Genomic DNA, 17,522 nt, shown 5'->3' with positions numbered 1-17,522 from the left:
AGAGAGAAATGTGAGTACTTTTAAAAAAATTAGAAAACCATGATAATCAAAATTCCAAATACTGTACAACATCAGGTGCCAGAATGTCTACCTAGAAATACAGACATAAGTTTTTATTTAAATAAAAACTGCAACAATAACACAATACTGTGAATTACACATAGTATCTTCTTCCCATATCTACAGGTGTGGCAGGGAAGGCCATGTTAAAAAAAATCTTTGGCCCATTATTATGGTTTTTCAGGAAGTAGTGACACATGAAAATTCCTCCCATTCCATGTTACAGCATAGAATTACAAATGGGCATGAATTTAAAAAATGAATCACCAAATTTGTTCAAAAATTGCTAATCTGTTGTTTCATATCCGTACATATCAATGCCCCCAATGAATACGAATCAACAAATGTTTAGCAATTTTTGATTTGTCAATTTGTTTGGCTATAAAATGCCCCCACAGGTACCTACTGACACCAAAATTCTGACTCTCTGCAATCCCTCCAAGTTTGGTGAAGATGGGGTTTCCCAAGCCAGCTGCTAAAAAACTCAATCTTCACCAAACTTGGTGAGACTGCAGAGGAGAGTCAGTAGAAGCCTCTCTGTGATTTTGGTGTCTCTGGGTGCCGGGGAGGGGGACTTTCTTGGGGGGGGGCTCCTGGTGGGTTTTTAACTCAGATGTCCGAAACCCAAACTATCTCCAATTTTATTCACACTGGTAATAGACGTGCTGGCACAAATAATTAAAGATTATCATTTAATTAAAGGCGTAGATACAAGAGAGGAGGATAAAATAAACTTGTCTGCAGATGATACATTATTAATAATTAAAAATCCAAAAGAAACATTGCACAAAAACAGAATACATTTAAATTTATTTGAAGAAACAACTGGTTTGAAAGAGAATTGGGAGAAATCCAAATGTATGTTATTAAATCATTCAGTAGACAAGAGGGAACCTAAAAAAAATTAAAGGAAGAATAGAGAATGTAATTAAATATTTAAGCATTTATATTACATGGAATTTACAATATATAATTAAATTAAATATGGACAAATTGAAGAAAGAAATTAATGAACAGATAAACTGGTATCAAAAATTTGAATTGTCTTGGTTTGGTAGAACAGCATTATGGAAAATGAAGATTATCCCTAAAATTAACTTTGTATTTTGGATGCTCCCAATAAAGATTGGAGAAAGATATTTGAAAGACTGGCAAAAGTTAATAAATAATTATTGCAATGGAAACAAGCGAACAAGGATCAATAAGAGGTTATGGTATATTCCACAAAAAAGAGGGCTTGGATTTCCTAATATTAAATTGTATTACATTGCAAGTTAATTTAGGCATATACCAGATATTATAGTACACAATAGAAACCTAATATGGAGGGAACTGGAAATGACAGAACACTCCGACAGAATGGAGGGCTGGTTAGTGTAATTATAGCATTTTACTACATTCAGGATTTGAACAAGCAAGGAGGAAAAACCAGTGGCAGGAAGACTTTGAGGAAGAGAGTAAAGGAGAGGACTGGAACAAGATATGGTTACAAAGAATAATGAAGGATATGTCTATAAGGGTAAAAGAAAATTGTTATAAGTTAGCGTGGAGATGGTATTTAACTCTAGTAAGAATGAACATAATAAATAAAAACATACCATCTCAATGCTGGAGATGCAAAAAGGAGAAAGGGATCTACTGTACTGTATATGCATATGTGGTGGACATGTGAAATAAAGAATGGGCACTGGTTTTTAAAGAAATTAGAAAAATTATTGGATAGGATATTTAGATATCTCCAATTATTGCCCTCCTGAACATAACTAAGAATGACCATTTGAAAAAAGATCAGAAAGAGTTACTTGTTATAACGGTTACGACAGCAAGGTTAATATTTGCAAAGAACTGGAAAAGCGATAAATCAAGCTTGAAGACGTATAAAGAAATGTGGAGCTTATCAATTAATGATAAGTTAACATGTGGAATGAAAACACGAGGAATGGTATGGAATTTATATTTGGAATATGTCCTTTTGAAGGGGAAAGGCTGTATGCCAGCAGAAGAATCAATGTATTTTTGGAGATGAATGGGGTGAAAAGGGATACAGACTGGTATTATTGGTCACCTAGTCCAAGGAGGCACGGGTGGGAAATATTCTATGTGTATTGTGCGTAGTCACCATTGACTCTGTATTTTAGTTTAAATTTTGTTATTTGTAATTTCCCTTCTATTAAAAGGGAGGGGGAGTCAGGGAAAGCTTCCCTGTGAATTTGGTGTCTCTAGGTGGTTCGGAGGCCACTTTATAGTGTTTTAGAGTAAAAATGAATTGATAAATTGATTTGTCGATTCATCAGAAAAAAAATCATAAATTCATAATTTGTGATTCATTGACATTGACAAATCATGAATCAAAATAAATCACCCAGTTTTTCTGATTCGTGGCCATTTCTAGACAGAACACAACAAACCCACCATGTGATAATTGAACTGGGATGACAAACTCTCATGGATTTTTTTGGAGACCTGCCCACAAAGTATTAATTACTTATGCTGTAACCCATGTTTACTGCAGTCCAGTCTGTTGTCTGTCCGATTGAAACTAATTGGAGCGTGGAGGTAAATGTATTATCAGTGCTCAACGTAAGGTGAAGTTTTCTAAAAGAAGTCAGTTTTAAGATGGTCAGCTTGTGAGATGAGTAAGCAGGAGGAAATAAAATAAAAATAGCATAAAATCGCAACCACACTTCTTTTTCTTTTTATTCAAGCATTTGCTGCTATTCCACAATAATGAATAAAGGAGCACAGACCAGGAATGGAAGCATATGGAAAAGACCACGGACACTCACACAGGAAGGTCTACAACGAAGAGCTTGATGTGACATGGCAGAGAACTGGAGTGCCCCAGGGTTTTTATTTCTGAGGCAGATGTAGTTCTGAGAGGCCATGGACGGAATTATTTTGAAAAGCTGTCGCCATCATTTGCCCCATTTAATGATGAATATTCACTGTCCTTACAGCCAGTGCCTTGGAAAAATCTCTGTGATAAAGACATTCAGTAAATAATTAAGCACAACATAGTTGCATATTTTCTTTTGAAATATTACATTTCTTTTTTTATGACGAAGAGCACAGCTCCTAGCATTAATGAACAAGCATCCATCCAAGGAAATGAAATTTTAGACTAGAGAAGCGCCGTCTATTTCCATCTTAGGTACCCCTGATTTTCTTTTGCAAACAAAACGAAAACTAGAAATCTCTTCTCCACGCTTGACTTGACAGTTGATCACACGGGTATAAACGTAGGCGCCTAAATCGAGTTGTCCATTAGAAGACATACACACACACCTCCGAGGAGCAGAAGCCTGTGTCCGACGAAACGTGGAGGTGGCCGGAGCGCTTGTTTAACTCCAGCTCGCTATTGCACCAGGCTGAGGGCCTGAGGAAGTGGCCTGGTTCATGAAAGCTCACATTAAAAAACAGCAGTCTTTGAGGTGCCACCACGTTTCTGTCTTTTATATGTGCTCTTTTGATTTTTTAAAAAAGTATTTATTCCGTTTTCACCGCTAATGCTCGCACAGGCTAACAGGGCTCTCTCTTACACAACGGCCACTATTCAAAGCAAAGGGGCTTTCCTTCCCCCAAAGGTTTAGGGAAAGGGCCCTCGCCCAGACAGACGCCAGGGAGGCAGGGAACCACCGTCTGCCCGACAGGCCTGCTGCGGGCCGGCGGCAAGGCTTCGGTTTCGGCTCACGGGGCACGAGTCCAACCAAGAGGGTCTGCCCCCCTGAGTAGTCAACAGTTGCGTAAAAGCCACGGCCTCAAAGGGGTCCGCCCTGGTTGGGCCAAGCGATCCGATCTGGGCGCGGAGACCCTGCACAGAGAAACACAATTATGCAAAATCGGGAGGGGTATCTATTCAGTGTTTCTTCCAGGAAGGCATCCGGTTTTAAAGCCCTTCTTTTGCACCCTTGCGTCAAACCTTGCCCTGCCTAGGCAACCGCGGGCACCAGCGTCCCTCCGGCGTGGAGCACCCCACTAAGCGGCGCTCACAAGCCTACCACAGGCGGGGGTGGTGGTGGCTGCTGCAGACATCAATCCGGATCCTTCCCACCCCCCGCGAGGCGATCCCAGCCCTTTTCTGGGCGGCGCCAACCGGGGGCGGCTTCTCTTCCTCTTTAAGGCACCGGCGCCCGGGCGCCCCGGCCTCTTCTTACGCCCGAGGGACGATTGAATCCTCCCCGCGAAGCGCGCAGGGCCAGAGCCAGGGGCGGAGCGGAGGCGAGGCGGTTTCCCCCGACTGGGTGCCCTCCTCCGGCAGCATGGAGACGTTGCGAGGGACCGCGGGCGTGCGACTCCTCCTGGCCGCGCTCTTCCTTCTCCTCCAGCAGCTGCGCTTGGGCGCCGGCAGCGCCTGTCCCTGTCAGGATCCCGCGCTCTGCACCCCCATCTCCGGCACCAGGGAGTTCGAGGTGCGCGGGCGCGACCGAGGGCTCTCCCACTTCTGGACCGGGAAGAGGAGAGGCGGGGAGGGCTCGGGGGCTGTGGCGTAAAGGGATTCCCCGATCACCCGTTTGATTCCCGGTCACGCTGGGAATTGGGGTGGGGGTGGGATGGATTAAGACGAACTGGAGGGCCGCCTCCTCTTTGCCCGCCTTTTTGTACCCACTCCTGCGCCCTCGTGCCGGGAAACGTATCCCCCGTTGAAAGCCTGCCTCCCAGTCAGCAGTGAAAGGCACAGGAAGTGTTAAGAGAGGAAGACATTAAAAATAACTCAGCTTCCCTTGTGGAAACCTGCCCGTTCTTTTAAAAACAAGAGACAGAGCCCTGTGGTCCTTTACACCAGTGGGTCCCAACCTTGGGTAGCCCAGATGTTCTTGGACGGCAAGTCCCAGAAGCCTTCCCCACCTACGGTGCTGGCCAAGGTTTCTGGGATTTGCAGTCCAAGAACACCCCCTTACCCAAGGTTGAGAACCCCTGCTTTCCGCAATCCAGATGTAGAACAGGTGATATCTTTATTTAGGCCCCTAAAAATCTACATTAGGAAGCGGTGGGGGCTACAAAATAGAAGGGTCCCACTGCTCAAATTGAAAAGCCATTGACTCAAATCATCTTAAGTAGAATTGTTGAATAGATTGCCACATGGGCAGCTAACTCTAAGGTAAATCTCATTGATCCACTAAGTCTCTTCTAGCTGGAACTCTTCATTAATTGGATCCAGACCGTTCTGCAGCTATTCTTGGTGTTTTTTTTTTCATTAATGGGTTTCATGGTTTCTTCCAAACAAACCTTTCACTGTGCCATGATGTTCCTCATTCATGGAAGCTTATGGGAGGTTCAGATGTCTTCAATTTGTAGCCCTCCCGTGTTTTCCTCTCTCTCTCTCTCTCTCCTTCCTCTTAACAGGGGGGAAAACATATTAAGGTTCATTTGTTGTGGAATGATAGCAGCACAGTGCCTTTTGATTATAGAAGATAGAAGCACTCTAACAAGAAGGCCCCCTTTTTGGTCATGAAAAGAATGGGAAGAAATAATTGGAAAATTTTAGCTGGATGCCAACTAACAGAACGGTCTGGACCTCCTGTAAACGTTCATGAAGGAGGCAGTGAAATTGCATGGCAAAAGCCCTCGCGGGAGCTCCCTGAGTTTTAATGAGTGCTGCCACACATTGGGCTCCCACTACAACAACCAGCATTGTGCAACCCTTCCATTGGTTTCTCTTTAACAAGTCCCCAATCCTTTCTCTGGAAAAAATAAAAACAGAAGAAGCAGCCAAAAAAATGAAGGGTTACAAATGGTGGATTATGTTGTCTGGAATATGTTCCCACCACCACCACACCACCATCAAATTCTGTGTTCAAGGAAGAAGCCATCAGAGAAGGGCATCCACTGTTAAATTGGTCATAGAACTGCTGGATAGTTCAGTAGTTTAGGTTGGGATTCCTTGATAGAAGCTAAACTCTGTGATCAACAGGATCCTTTCCAGCTCTGCAGTTCTAGGATGATGATGATGGTGATGATGATAGGTGGTGGTAAGACAGGAACATGGGAAGGAACAAATGAAGCTCCTTTATACTAAGTTGGGCTGTTGGTCCATTTTGTCCAGTATTTATCAACTCTGACTGGTCCCGTTGCTCCATGATTTTATGTAGCGTTCTTTTGTAGCTCCAGTGGGAGATCCATGGGATTCCCTTGTGATTTCCCATCCAAGTCTTAACCAGGCCAGACCCTATGTCCTTTCTAAACATCGATAGAATTAATATGCTGAGGAAGGTATGGTGCTAGAAACAAATGAAGCCACAACGTGGCTTATCTTAGCTTTCATTTCAGGCTTCTCTTGGGTTCCTCAGATGCTTATTTGTCAACTCAGGAAATTAGCTCTTTAAACATCCACGTGCACAAGCAATTCTTAAATGGGAAAAATAAATGAAAAATATCATAACTCATCTGCAGCATGAATCCTGGTAGCGACTACTAGTGCATCTTGTGTTGTGATCAGACAGTAATTGGGCCCATAGTTTGGTCTGGTTTGAGAACAGGCAGGTTTGTTCCTTTTTCTGGCAACCACATAAAATACAGGAAACAGTGAACCAGACCAGCCCTTATCCACCCCTATCCACCCCTCTTTCCTTTCCTTTCCTTACACTCCAGCACTGTTTAACTTAGGTGGGCAGCCAATGCAGTCATATGTCACTTAACAGTAGGCTGGGTGGGGGGGGGGGAGAGATCAGCTTCCTCCTCACCTTTGGTAGAAGTGATATAGGAGAGGATAGGGAGGCATGGAGGCTCAGAGGAAGAAACAGGCTAAATGAAGTCTATTTGGGGTGTGGTGTCGCTTCCTGCACTGAAACCACCCTATCCTTGAGAATGGAGGCAAGGATTGTTATACACATCTCGGACCACACTTTCAAACAATCTTGTTTAGCTCAATCCAGCCTGGGGTGACTACGCTGATAGCTGCACCCTTAGGCACTCCAAGAAACAAACGAGTAAGAAACGGACACAAAAAATGTGGACTTAACTCTGCCCGCCAACACACCCACCCCCGTCCACCCTGGTCCTTTAGGCTGCCCCATCAGACTGTGCTTTAATGCCACATTTCTTAACAGTAGCTGGTCATTGTTCGTTGTCTCAATGCCTAACTGTTCAGATTAACTCATGGATCATTTACTTGTGTTTGAAATTCGCAGTCAACAAACACAGGCCAGATTTCTTTCTTTCTTTTAAGAAATGGAAGGGTGACATCTTTAACACCAAAAGAACTGCCAAGGCAGTTGAGATTTCTATTGAGATTGGTGTTTATATAGAGGTGTATGTGAAGTTTTGAATTCTTTGCTTCCTGAAGAGTTTTGCCTAAGAAGCTTTTCTTTAAAAAATGAAGGGAAGGAAATTATTAAAAACCAAAATTGCTCATCTGTTCAGTAATTTTTTGGTTTGTTTGTTTGTTTGTTTCTGGGAAAATGTAGACTTTTCCAGGAGTTTTCCTAAATGTGTCAGATTCAAACCTTAGGGCCAGTATAACCCTGTGTCTCCAGTACACCTATACATGTTGCTCTCTCAAATACTCAGCTTTGCTATATTGAAGTCTGTCAGGGTTCCTCAATCAAACTGGGAGTCCGGCTTATTTTCAAGGGAACATGAAGACAACATCCTGCTGACCTTGGTGCTTCACGCATAATGTCTGAGGATATGAGGTGCTGTGGCAGTGTGATTCGGCATATTAGAATTGGGAACAGCACAGGCAAGCCCCATCTCTATGCCCTATTTTAAATCTCACATGTTCAGGATATCTTACAAAGAGGGATTATGTCAGTTAGAGATAGAACTTAAATGCCAGGCTAATGGGTGAAAAAGCAAACAATCTTCTACTCAGTTTCCTGAGGAGAGGATCCACTGAATTCAGTGGGACCTATTTTTGAGTACACGTGTGTTGTTAAGAAAGTCCTTGGTATTACAAAATAGTTCCCAATGCATTTTGGCACAGTCTGCCGTTCTTTGTCTCCCATTCAATATAGTTTCAATAATTTAAATGGTATCTTCCATCCACCAATTGTCAAGACACGCTGTCTCTCCCAGCTGAAGTGACAAATAGGAGCAAAAAAGGAGTAATACTGAACTAGAATCGCCGCTTTTACTGAGAAGATTTGGGGCAGGTATTTATTAGAAGAAAAGCAATTAAGAGACTCCTCGTCTAGCAGGCTGTTTGTTTGAAACGGTCAGATCAGATTTCTTCATCTGCATGTTCATGCCCAAATGTCTGCCTGTCATTTCCCAAGAATATAGGTTGAGCTTATAATATCCTTCTCCTGGTTAGCTGTTAACTTGTTAAAATATTCAGATGGGAAACCCATCTTATGATCAAAAAGCTGCAAATGTTTGTCTACTATTTCCTAGGAAATAGATTGAATCTTACACAGTATTTCTTAAAATTACAAAATGTCTTATGGTTATTAATAAAATGGGGAATAATTAATGGTATCAGCCATGTGCTTTATGTTAGTTGACTCTGAATTGTAGTTAATTTTCTTAAGAAAACATTCCATTCCTCAAACTGATAGGTTCAGCTAAGCAAAAGTATTTAACTTTTGATCCCATACTTTTACTGGATAATCAGATTCAAGTCATATACAACATTCAGGTTGTTTAGATCCCTTTTCCATGGGTCATCTATTTCTATGAATTCAAAACGTTGACCTAGCATTTGACTATAGATTTGTATTGGGGTACTAGGTAAAATACATTTATTTTTTGCCGCCTAGAGTGGTCGAATAGACCAGATGGGCGAGGTATAAATCAAATAAATAAATAAAAAATTTACCTGGTGTTTAGTGGAGTTTTTATTTTTATTATTATTAATTGCATTTTGTTGCTGATATTTAAAGCCATTGGCTCGGTTTTGCTGTATTTTAATATAGAGTATTTGTGTGGTGATAGTTCTAATATTGTTTATAAACTGTCTCAAGGATTACAGTCAAAATGAAGGCTAGAACTTTACTAAATAAGGCACATAGTTTAATGAGATAAATAAAGAGAGAAAGTGTGTCATGCTTTTGAGAGAAAGAGGCAGATGGATTTATGTTGCATGCCATTGCAGGTATTAGTATTCGATATTGGTGGGTCAACCTGGAGGTTTTATAACTGGACACACATTACAACCGTTGCAACTTTTGGAAAATATGATCCTGAGCTTATGTGTTATGCACACTCAAGAGGAGCTAGAGTCGTTTTAAAAGGTATGTTCTAACCAAGGTAATAAGGCTTTATTCACTTTCCCCTTTATACCATGTAGTCTGTGTGTGCAAACCTTATTATGCTTCATGTGTCTGAGGAAGTGGATTGTAATCCATGAAAGCTCACACAGAAATACAGTAAATGTGTTGGTCTTCAGGGTGCCAGAATGTCATTGAAAGTCAGAATACAGAGCTACAAGCCACTCCTTTTGCTATCCTGCAGCATGGAGGTCATCCAGACTAGAGCCTAGAAAACTTGCCTTTGGGGACTGCAACTGCAAGAGTTGGTTGGGGGATTTTCATAGGTCTGATCAAAAAAAAAAAAAACTTTGCCAGATTCTGATCCAAACTAAGCAATGATGTCAGCAAATCAGTCCAGGGCTGTCAGCAAAATAAAAGAGAAAGCTTAGCAGACAAGTATGTGAAGTCTGATCATCAATACGTTCACAAAAGTTCAGTAACATGTCCTATAACTTTGAAACTGTGTTTTAAGCAACATCTGAAGCCCCTTCTACTATTACTTTTGTTTCACTCCCTCTTTGCGCACAGATTTTCAAGTCATCACTTCATGCTTGTATTTGTGACCTCTTGCTAAAGCGGTCATGGATTCACTATATATTTTCTTGTCTCATCCAACCTTCTCGTTCAGCAATTCTGCCCTGTGCAAACTCTGCCCTGCTGACACGTTGTATGTACAAAGAACTGTTCCGGAAAGAGGCCAGATCCCATTTTCTGTGAAGAGCTGAGCTTTCACTGGTAACATGGGAGCTTCCCCATGGTAAAATTCTGCCAGCATTTGGATACTAGGCAGCATTTGAATCCTTGAACTATGTGGCCAGGGATTGTTTCATGCAATTGACTTTTGTTTACCAGTTCCCATCTAATGCAGTGCCCGTCCTTTAGGTAAGGGCATCCACACTTCTCTGTTTTCAGTCTTTGCTGAAAACCTTCCTTTTTTGACAAGCAGTTTCCAACACATATTTCCTGTTCATTAATACATTTGTTTTTACAGGCTTTTTCGCTTGTATCTGGTAATTTTATTGTATTGAACATCACCCTTAAATCTTTGATATGGGTCACTTTATAAACCATATAATTCATTAACAATATGCTTATTGCAAATTCTCTGAGTCAGTTTCCATGCAACTAATATTTAGTGGGAACAGACCATGCTGTTAAGTCCACTGTGGGTTTTATTTTTAATTCCAACATTGCTTTAGTTTGGATCTACCGTATATCTAGATACTTTGATTCAAAGGGAGGATCAATGTACCTAGATATGGAAAGTATGAAATAAATGTTTTTGGCTGTACTTCTAAATATAGTATCACAAAGCAAATCCAGTGGAGATGAGTGGGATATATTTATGATTAAATATATTTAGGATGATTAAGTATATTAAGAAAACAGTATTTTTCCCCTTGTAGACCACAATCACCTAATCACCACTTGTTCTTTAGGAGATGTTCTTGTCACAAAAATTGTTGATCCTGCCTCCAGAGCAGCCTGGATAAAACAACAGGTGGACCTGGCAAAAAAACAGCACATGGATGGAATCAATATAGACATTGAGCAAGAGGTTGCCCGGTCTTCACCAGAATATGATGCCTTAACAGCTTTGGTTAAAGAAACAACAGAAGCTTTTCACAAAGCAATTCCTGGATCTCAGGTAAACATTTAAAAAATATCCAATTGCTTGATTTGTTTATATACATGATCAGAATGTTGCATTTACAATTACGAAATCTTCTCAAAGGATCTCAGAATCAAGAAATGATCATCAAGTTGTACATTGTAGAACATCAAGTTAGCGAAACACCAATTTAATGCAATTTCCCCTAAAAAAATTTAAGAAGCAGTTTAAAACACATTACCACACTTGAACTGCTGGATAGCTTAGTGGTATAGACATCTGGATGCAGAGCCAGAGGTTGGCTTGGAATCCCCACTTGACAGGGGCTGGACTTGATGATCCAGAGGGTCCCTTCTAGCTCTGCAGTTCTATGATGGTGATGAAAACACTGCTGGTGGACACACATTCAACATGGAATAAATGGTACTTCAGGAAGGTCATTCAGATTTGCATTTAGAGTCACAGTTGCAGTTTTTTGTACAGTGGTGCCCCGTGTAGCGAGGTTAATCCGTTCCGGATTAACCTTCGCTATACGAAAACATCGCTTTGCGGGTAAGCAAAGCCTATTGGAATGCATTAAACTTAGTTTAATGCGTTCCAATAAGCGTGGAAACGTACCCCTCCAGCGATGTTTTCGCTCCGGCGGCCATTTTGGAGCCGCTGATCGGCGGCTCCAAAATGGCCGCCGGATGACCCGAAATGGCCCCTATCAGTGTTTTCGCGCCCTCCCCTTGCTTACGGAGGTCGCGAAAACGCTGCGGGGGGGCATTTCGGGCCATCCGCAGCAATTTTGGAGCCGCCGATCAGCTGTTCGGCGGCTCCAAAATGGCCGCCGGAGGCCCCAATCGTCGCAAGCAAGGGGAGGGTGCGAAAACACTGATAGGGGCCATTTCGGGTAATCCGGCGGCCATTTTGGAGCCGCCGATCAGCTGTTCGGCGGCTCCAAAATGGCCGCCGGAGGCCCCAATCGTCGCAAAGCGAGTGCGGCGATTGGGGCTGATCCGTATAGCGATCCCCAAAAAGGGATCGCTATACGGATTCTTCGTTAAACAGTGCGCTCGTTAAGCGAGGCACCACTGTATTTAAATCTGGGTCGGGTGGAATAGATTTCAGTTAAAACTCACAGCAATGGTTAGTGTTTTAGAAGATGACATAACTGAATAATGTGCTCCTCCACCTAATTAATTTTTTAAAGTAAGTTTAAGTTACATTTAACAAGAAAATAGCAATAACAGCAGTTCACATGATTAAAATAGTAGACCTAAGGCATGTGGTGATTGACATACGTGAAAGTTTGTGACTTTTTGTAGTTTATACAGTATAAGTAAACTAAAAATAGTCACTTCTCTAAGCTCCTGTCTCAGATCATCTTGTTTTAACTTGTGACACACTATGATAAGTACAGTTTTCCCAGTTGTATGTTGTGTGGCTTGCTAAATACTTGGCAACTCCTTAAAACACAGGTGGGCATCAAAACAGGAAGTGCCGGGAGCTTTTGATAGGCTGCTGTCAATGGCTAAAGGACTGCCTTTGATTTAATGCCGAACAACTTATGCAGGTCTGTCGTCCCCCCAAGAAAGCTCTGCTCATAGCTATAGCTATAGCTATAAAAATGTGTATGTACAGAGTATTTCATCTTATTGCATGGTGCATATATTATTTTGTACTTGTATTCGCAAACACTGGTCAAAATCACATTGGATATTTAACACACAGAAAAGGTGAATAATGGAAACAGCTGCAGCTCATTGACAAGCTGCTGGGCACGCCACTGGGCAATGCAGCTGACACACAACAGGCACCTTGTCAATTGGCTGTGACAAAGCAAGTAATTCCACCTATAAATGTAATATCCAGTGGGATTCTGACCAGTAGTATTCATCTCCCATAGAAATCAAATTAAATTCAATAAATCATTACTACGAACGACGAAATACATTCTGCTGCCTTTAAATGTCTGCAGTGTAGCATGAAAAAAGCATTATGCCTTTCTGAGTCTGTAAACTAGTTCTCAGAAAATCAAGTCTGGTTTAGCTTCATTATAGTGCCTAAGCTACAATCTCTTTTGAAAGCACCTGGATTTCCTTAATTAGTAATATTTTTAATGGGCTTCTATGCAAAGCTGTATTAGCAAAGCCCATTCTGAGAGATCGATTTGTGTTTTCTTTTCTTATGCAGGTAACTTTTGATATAGCCTGGTCTCCCCACTGCATAGACAAAAGGTGTTACAACTACACTGGGATTGCTGAATCTTGTGATTTCGTGTTTGTGATGTCATATGATGAACAGAGTCAAGTCTGGTCAGACTGCATAGCAAGAGCCAATGCTCCATACAACCAAACCATAGCTGGTAAGAACCAGAATTGAGAAAAACTAAAAGATAAAAAATAAGACCATTTCTGCTTTGTGTATAATCCATCACATTAAAGGATACTGTATGGTAAATTTATAAAATACAGGACTGCGCACACACCTGGGAGTGAGTCAGTGGGGCCATTTGCAGTGGGGATCCAATTGATCCGTTCAATAATAATTCCTATTCAGCCTTTCTGTCACAAATGGGAAATACTGCCTAGCTGCTGATAATTCTTCAAGCAGTGGCATAGTCTTTATTCTTAATCAATGCAAGCAAACAGCTTATGTCGCCATATTTAATAAATAAGAGAACCCATCCTCCATTAGTCATTCCCATAGTGAATTCCCCTCTATTCAAAACGAATCAAAAACTCTTGACTAAATATAACTCAGTGGTTTAGGCATCTGGTATAGAACTAGAGGGTGGGAGTTCAATCCCCCACTGTGCATCCTGTGAGTGGAGCCATCCTGGGTGGCCTTGGGCAAGCTACACAATCCCAGGGTGCCCCCAGAAGAAAGGAATGGTAAACCCCCAAACTGGAAAGGGTCACCATAAGTCAGAATTGACTTGATGGCACATGATTATTATAATTAAATATTCAAAATATCTTTGAAAATAAGACCTTCACAAGCTTCTTACTCTAATTAATTGCTAAAAAACCCAATTATGCATTTTAATGTTGTTTACCTCTTCAGCTTTAGAGTACTGTAGGTTTGTACATACCAAAACAAGATTTATCTCATTAGCTTGCTTCTTTATTTTATATGGACAGTTCTTTCAAGTTCTGCATAGATGAAGGAATCTTAAGGAGGCAAGAGGAATTGAGAGTTGCAGCTATACCATGCGCAGGCATTGTCTTGCACAGTTATTAGAAAGTATTCTGAGGAAGTAACACAACTAAAACTATGCTTATCGTTGCTTTAAGCAAACATTTTATTTATTTCTCTTAAAAAGAATGCATTTGAGGTCTTCATGTACAGTAACACATACATGTAGGCATGGAAATTAGGATTAGTAAGAAAGACTGAAAAGCACACAAGTAATTTTTTTTATGTTTTATATGAATTTTTTAATAGCATATGAACAGTACATCCGCATGGGCATTGATCCGAAGAAGATTGTGATGGGTGTCCCATGGTACGGCTATGATTACACCTGCCTAAGCTTATCTGAGGTAAGAGAAAGACACACTGTATTTTTGTGGATGTCGAAATTACACTAATCTTCTTTTGGCAATTCGAACACTGTACATCTGTTTAACACGACTTGCATTTCTTCAGGATCATGTGTGTTCCATAGCAAAAGTCCCTTTCCGAGGGGCTCCATGCAGTGATGCAGCGGGGCGCCAGGTCCCCTATAAACTCATCATGGATCGGGTAGATACCTCTCTTTCTGGGATCCTGTGGGATGAGGACTATGAAGCACCATATTTGGAATACAAAGTAAGTAATAGCAATTTATTTTCTCAAAATTATTTCATTTCTTTAAATAAATTCACCAGGTAGTAGCGGGGAAAATAAAAATTTAGAGGTCGCAATACAGTAGTCACTTTAGTTAGGTATTTTCTAACCTGCGGGTTATGACCCAGTTGGGTCGCAAAGTTTTCTGAGGGGTTGAGGGTCGCCTTATATGTGATGACTTTATTCCATTAAAAATGGCTTTTTATGCAAACATGGCAGGGGGTTGCGGGTTACTTGGGCTATTATAAAAGGGGGGGGGGGTGTCACAACTCAAAAAAGGTTGGGAACCACTGCTCTAGCAGGACCAATGTGGTAAATCCTTTGGGTTTTCCAGAACAACATATTCTATTATGTCAAAAGCTGGCAGTGGAGAGCTTTGAGAATTCAATAATTCCTCTATCTGGCTTGTTGGTTATAGATAGATAACTTGCAAGTTGGATGAGTTGCAGGAAAGGAGGAGGAAGTATTTAATTTCTGAAAAATCTTTCCTTGCTGTTGATGTCATTGCCCTTCTGAAAAAGTAACTTATACAACAGAATTTTGGCCACTGGATATTACAGGATGTATCCGGAGAGATAATCCCTGTTTTCTCTCCCAAATCCCCCTGCATATATGTCAGCTACACAACAACTAATTCACATATCCTTGTCCAGACAAACAGGTTGCTAATAGAAAAGAATTCAGAGAACGACATGAAACTGTTAAAAAAAGATGTGGCTTTTTTCCCTTCCTTTTCTTTAATAATAAACATTGTGAATGTTTATTATTAATTACGTCAGCTTTTCTAGTGATGTATGTATTAAAGGAGGACTAGCTTCCCAGTGTTGTGTCATTTCCATGTGGTTTATTTGTTTTTAAAAATGATACACTATATTACTTCCATAATCACTAAGTCAGTTTTTTTTAAAAAATCAAAACAGTCATTTTTAAAATAATGTAAAACCAGACAAATAATGTCGTACCAAAAGACAGCAAATTGCTTACCAACATTGTACTTATGGAATTTGGATCTTTCCTTTCTGTCAAAACAGTGCTCAGGTTGGCTAGCAACAATAATACAAAAACATAAAATGAAATAAAACAACGGTAAAATGCAAAGCTGGGGTTGGGGGCAGGGGATGAGCTTAAAAGATGAGCCAACAAGTTAAAACAAATCACACCTGCTTTCAGGTTAGCTTACGTACCAAGGGCCTGTTGGAATAAAAAATGTTTTTTGTCAGCTCAGCTAGATATTTATTCCAAGGGAGAAACGTCTGGAAATGTAGTCCTTCTGAGTGTCAGGGAACATCCACACATCTTGCAAATATACCAAACTGTTTTGACCAAATTACATTCACATGCCATCATAGTTGATTTCATAGGTTTTAACTTACAAAACTATTAGGATTGTGTTCAAATGTAATTGTTTGCTTATTATCATGTTGTTTATATAGCATTTTAAATTTGTGAAGCATTTCATTTTTCAATTTTCCAAAAGCTTAACAGTGGCCGTTTTTTTTTAAATCAGATTTTTAAAACAAAAAGTGCCCTAATTTGGTCAAAATATGACCCTCAGATCCCTGTTCAGTTTTTCATTTTTAAAATGGCAAATTTTATCCATTTCTGGGTCTGGTGCGACCTGGTGGCATGAGGTGGAGACTGGGGCTTTACTCCCAACCTCTGACTGTACAGCCGTCTTTACAGAATCCATAAAGCCATGTTAACATATTCTCTGTTACACTCTTTTGTAGGCTCCAAATGGTGCTTTCCATCAAGTGTGGTTTGATAATCCTAAAAGCATTTCTCTGAAGGCAGATTACGTGACAGAAGCTGGCCTAAGAGGCATCGGTATGTGGAATGGCGATTGCCTTAACTATTCTGGAGGCTCTGTAGCCGAATACCAAACAGAAGCAATGTGGGAAGCCTTGACACCGGAGGGACCATAAGAGACTATCCATAGTATGCCACATAAAACTTATATGTAGTATTCTTTCCTTTTTTAAAAAAATGTATTTTGATAATTTTAATCCATTCTTTTCAATGATTGCATTATGGGCAGAAGGGTGAAGTACAAACAAATGAATAAGTGAATAAAATTACTTTCAAGTACTTTGTGTCTGTGTTTTCCTTCTACTGTACCTGAATTCCACAGAATGGGGCCGGGGGGGGGGAGAGAAATGGAAGGGAAAATAGCCGTTCTGTATCTAATCTCACTTTTGTAGCATTCTCTCACTGACCTAGATTCCCCTGCCTTTCACTCTCAGAATCTGTAGCAGGATCTAATACTACCCAATGAGAGGAGAGAAACGGTTTAGGGCCTCGATATTTGGCGGAACGCCTTCTACCACCAAGTTCTACCCGTGTCACTCGCGTAAGCCAGGAGGTGAGGTTGAGGAGCCTAACGCCGAGGGAGGCCCGGAAGGAGAAGACAAGAAATCGGGCCTTCTCGGCGGTGGCTCCTCGCCTCTGGAACAACCTTCCCCCGGACATTCGCGCGGCCCCCTCGCTGGGTATTTTTAAAAAGCAATTAAAGACAATGATGTTTCGGCAGGCCTTCCCCCCCACCCCCCCTTAGCTAATCCTGATTTTCCTTTTTTCTTTTTCTTAGTTTATAATTTTATGGTTGAAAGTTTTCTTTTTTGTAAATTCGTTTTTAGTCATTGTTGTACCCCTGTTGTGAGCCGCCTAGAGTGGTCTATTGATTAGATAGGCGGGATATAAATAAAATAAATAAATAATAAATAAATAATAACACACTACAAAACATATTTTTTTAAAATTCAATTTTTGTTCACTACCACTGGAAACTAGATATAGAACTGGAAGACCCAGTTCTCCTACTGCTAACGGCATTTGGTTCAGGGCAG

The 17,522-nt window shown here is 40.9% G+C and overlaps 2 protein-coding genes across 2 annotated transcripts in view; both read left to right on the top strand.

The window, feature by feature from the left end:
- The window catches only part of LOC110079758 (vitellogenin-2), a 47,689-nt gene extending 44,616 nt beyond the window's left edge, over positions 1–3,073 (top strand). Inside the window, exon 31 of the mRNA XM_020795077.3 lies at positions 2,766–3,073. Coding sequence (XP_020650736.3) covers positions 2,766–2,788 — 23 coding nt within the window. The 3' untranslated portion in view covers positions 2,789–3,073. The remainder of the gene's footprint in view (positions 1–2,765) is intronic.
- A 1,096-nt stretch (positions 3,074–4,169) lies between these two features.
- Positions 4,170–16,764, top strand: CTBS (chitobiase). Its single transcript, XM_020795045.3, has 7 exons — positions 4,170–4,469; positions 9,092–9,230; positions 10,688–10,896; positions 13,039–13,210; positions 14,293–14,390; positions 14,497–14,658; positions 16,407–16,764. Exons 1-7 carry the CDS (start codon positions 4,320–4,322, stop codon positions 16,599–16,601), a joined length of 1,125 nt encoding a protein of 374 aa, XP_020650704.3. The 5' UTR covers positions 4,170–4,319; the 3' UTR covers positions 16,602–16,764.
- The last annotated feature ends 758 nt before the right edge of the window (positions 16,765–17,522 follow it).

This window comes from Pogona vitticeps, chromosome 4 (genome assembly GCF_051106095.1).
Source record: "Pogona vitticeps strain Pit_001003342236 chromosome 4, PviZW2.1, whole genome shotgun sequence".
In the NCBI taxonomy this organism is placed as follows: Eukaryota; Metazoa; Chordata; class Lepidosauria; order Squamata; family Agamidae; genus Pogona; species Pogona vitticeps.
The sequence above is the reverse complement of the archived record's forward strand: the minus strand, read 5'-3'. Positions and strand labels throughout refer to the sequence as shown.

Coding starts and splice junctions, on each gene's coding strand:
- CTBS (XM_020795045.3), top strand. CDS start 4,320: ATGGAGACGTTGCGAGGGACCGCGGGCGTGCGACTCCTCCTGGCCGCG. Junction 10,897..13,038: donor AAGCAATTCCTGGATCTCAG/GTAAACATTTAA, acceptor TTTCTTATGCAG/GTAACTTTTGATATAGCCTG. Junction 14,659..16,406: donor CACCATATTTGGAATACAAA/GTAAGTAATAGC, acceptor ACTCTTTTGTAG/GCTCCAAATGGTGCTTTCCA.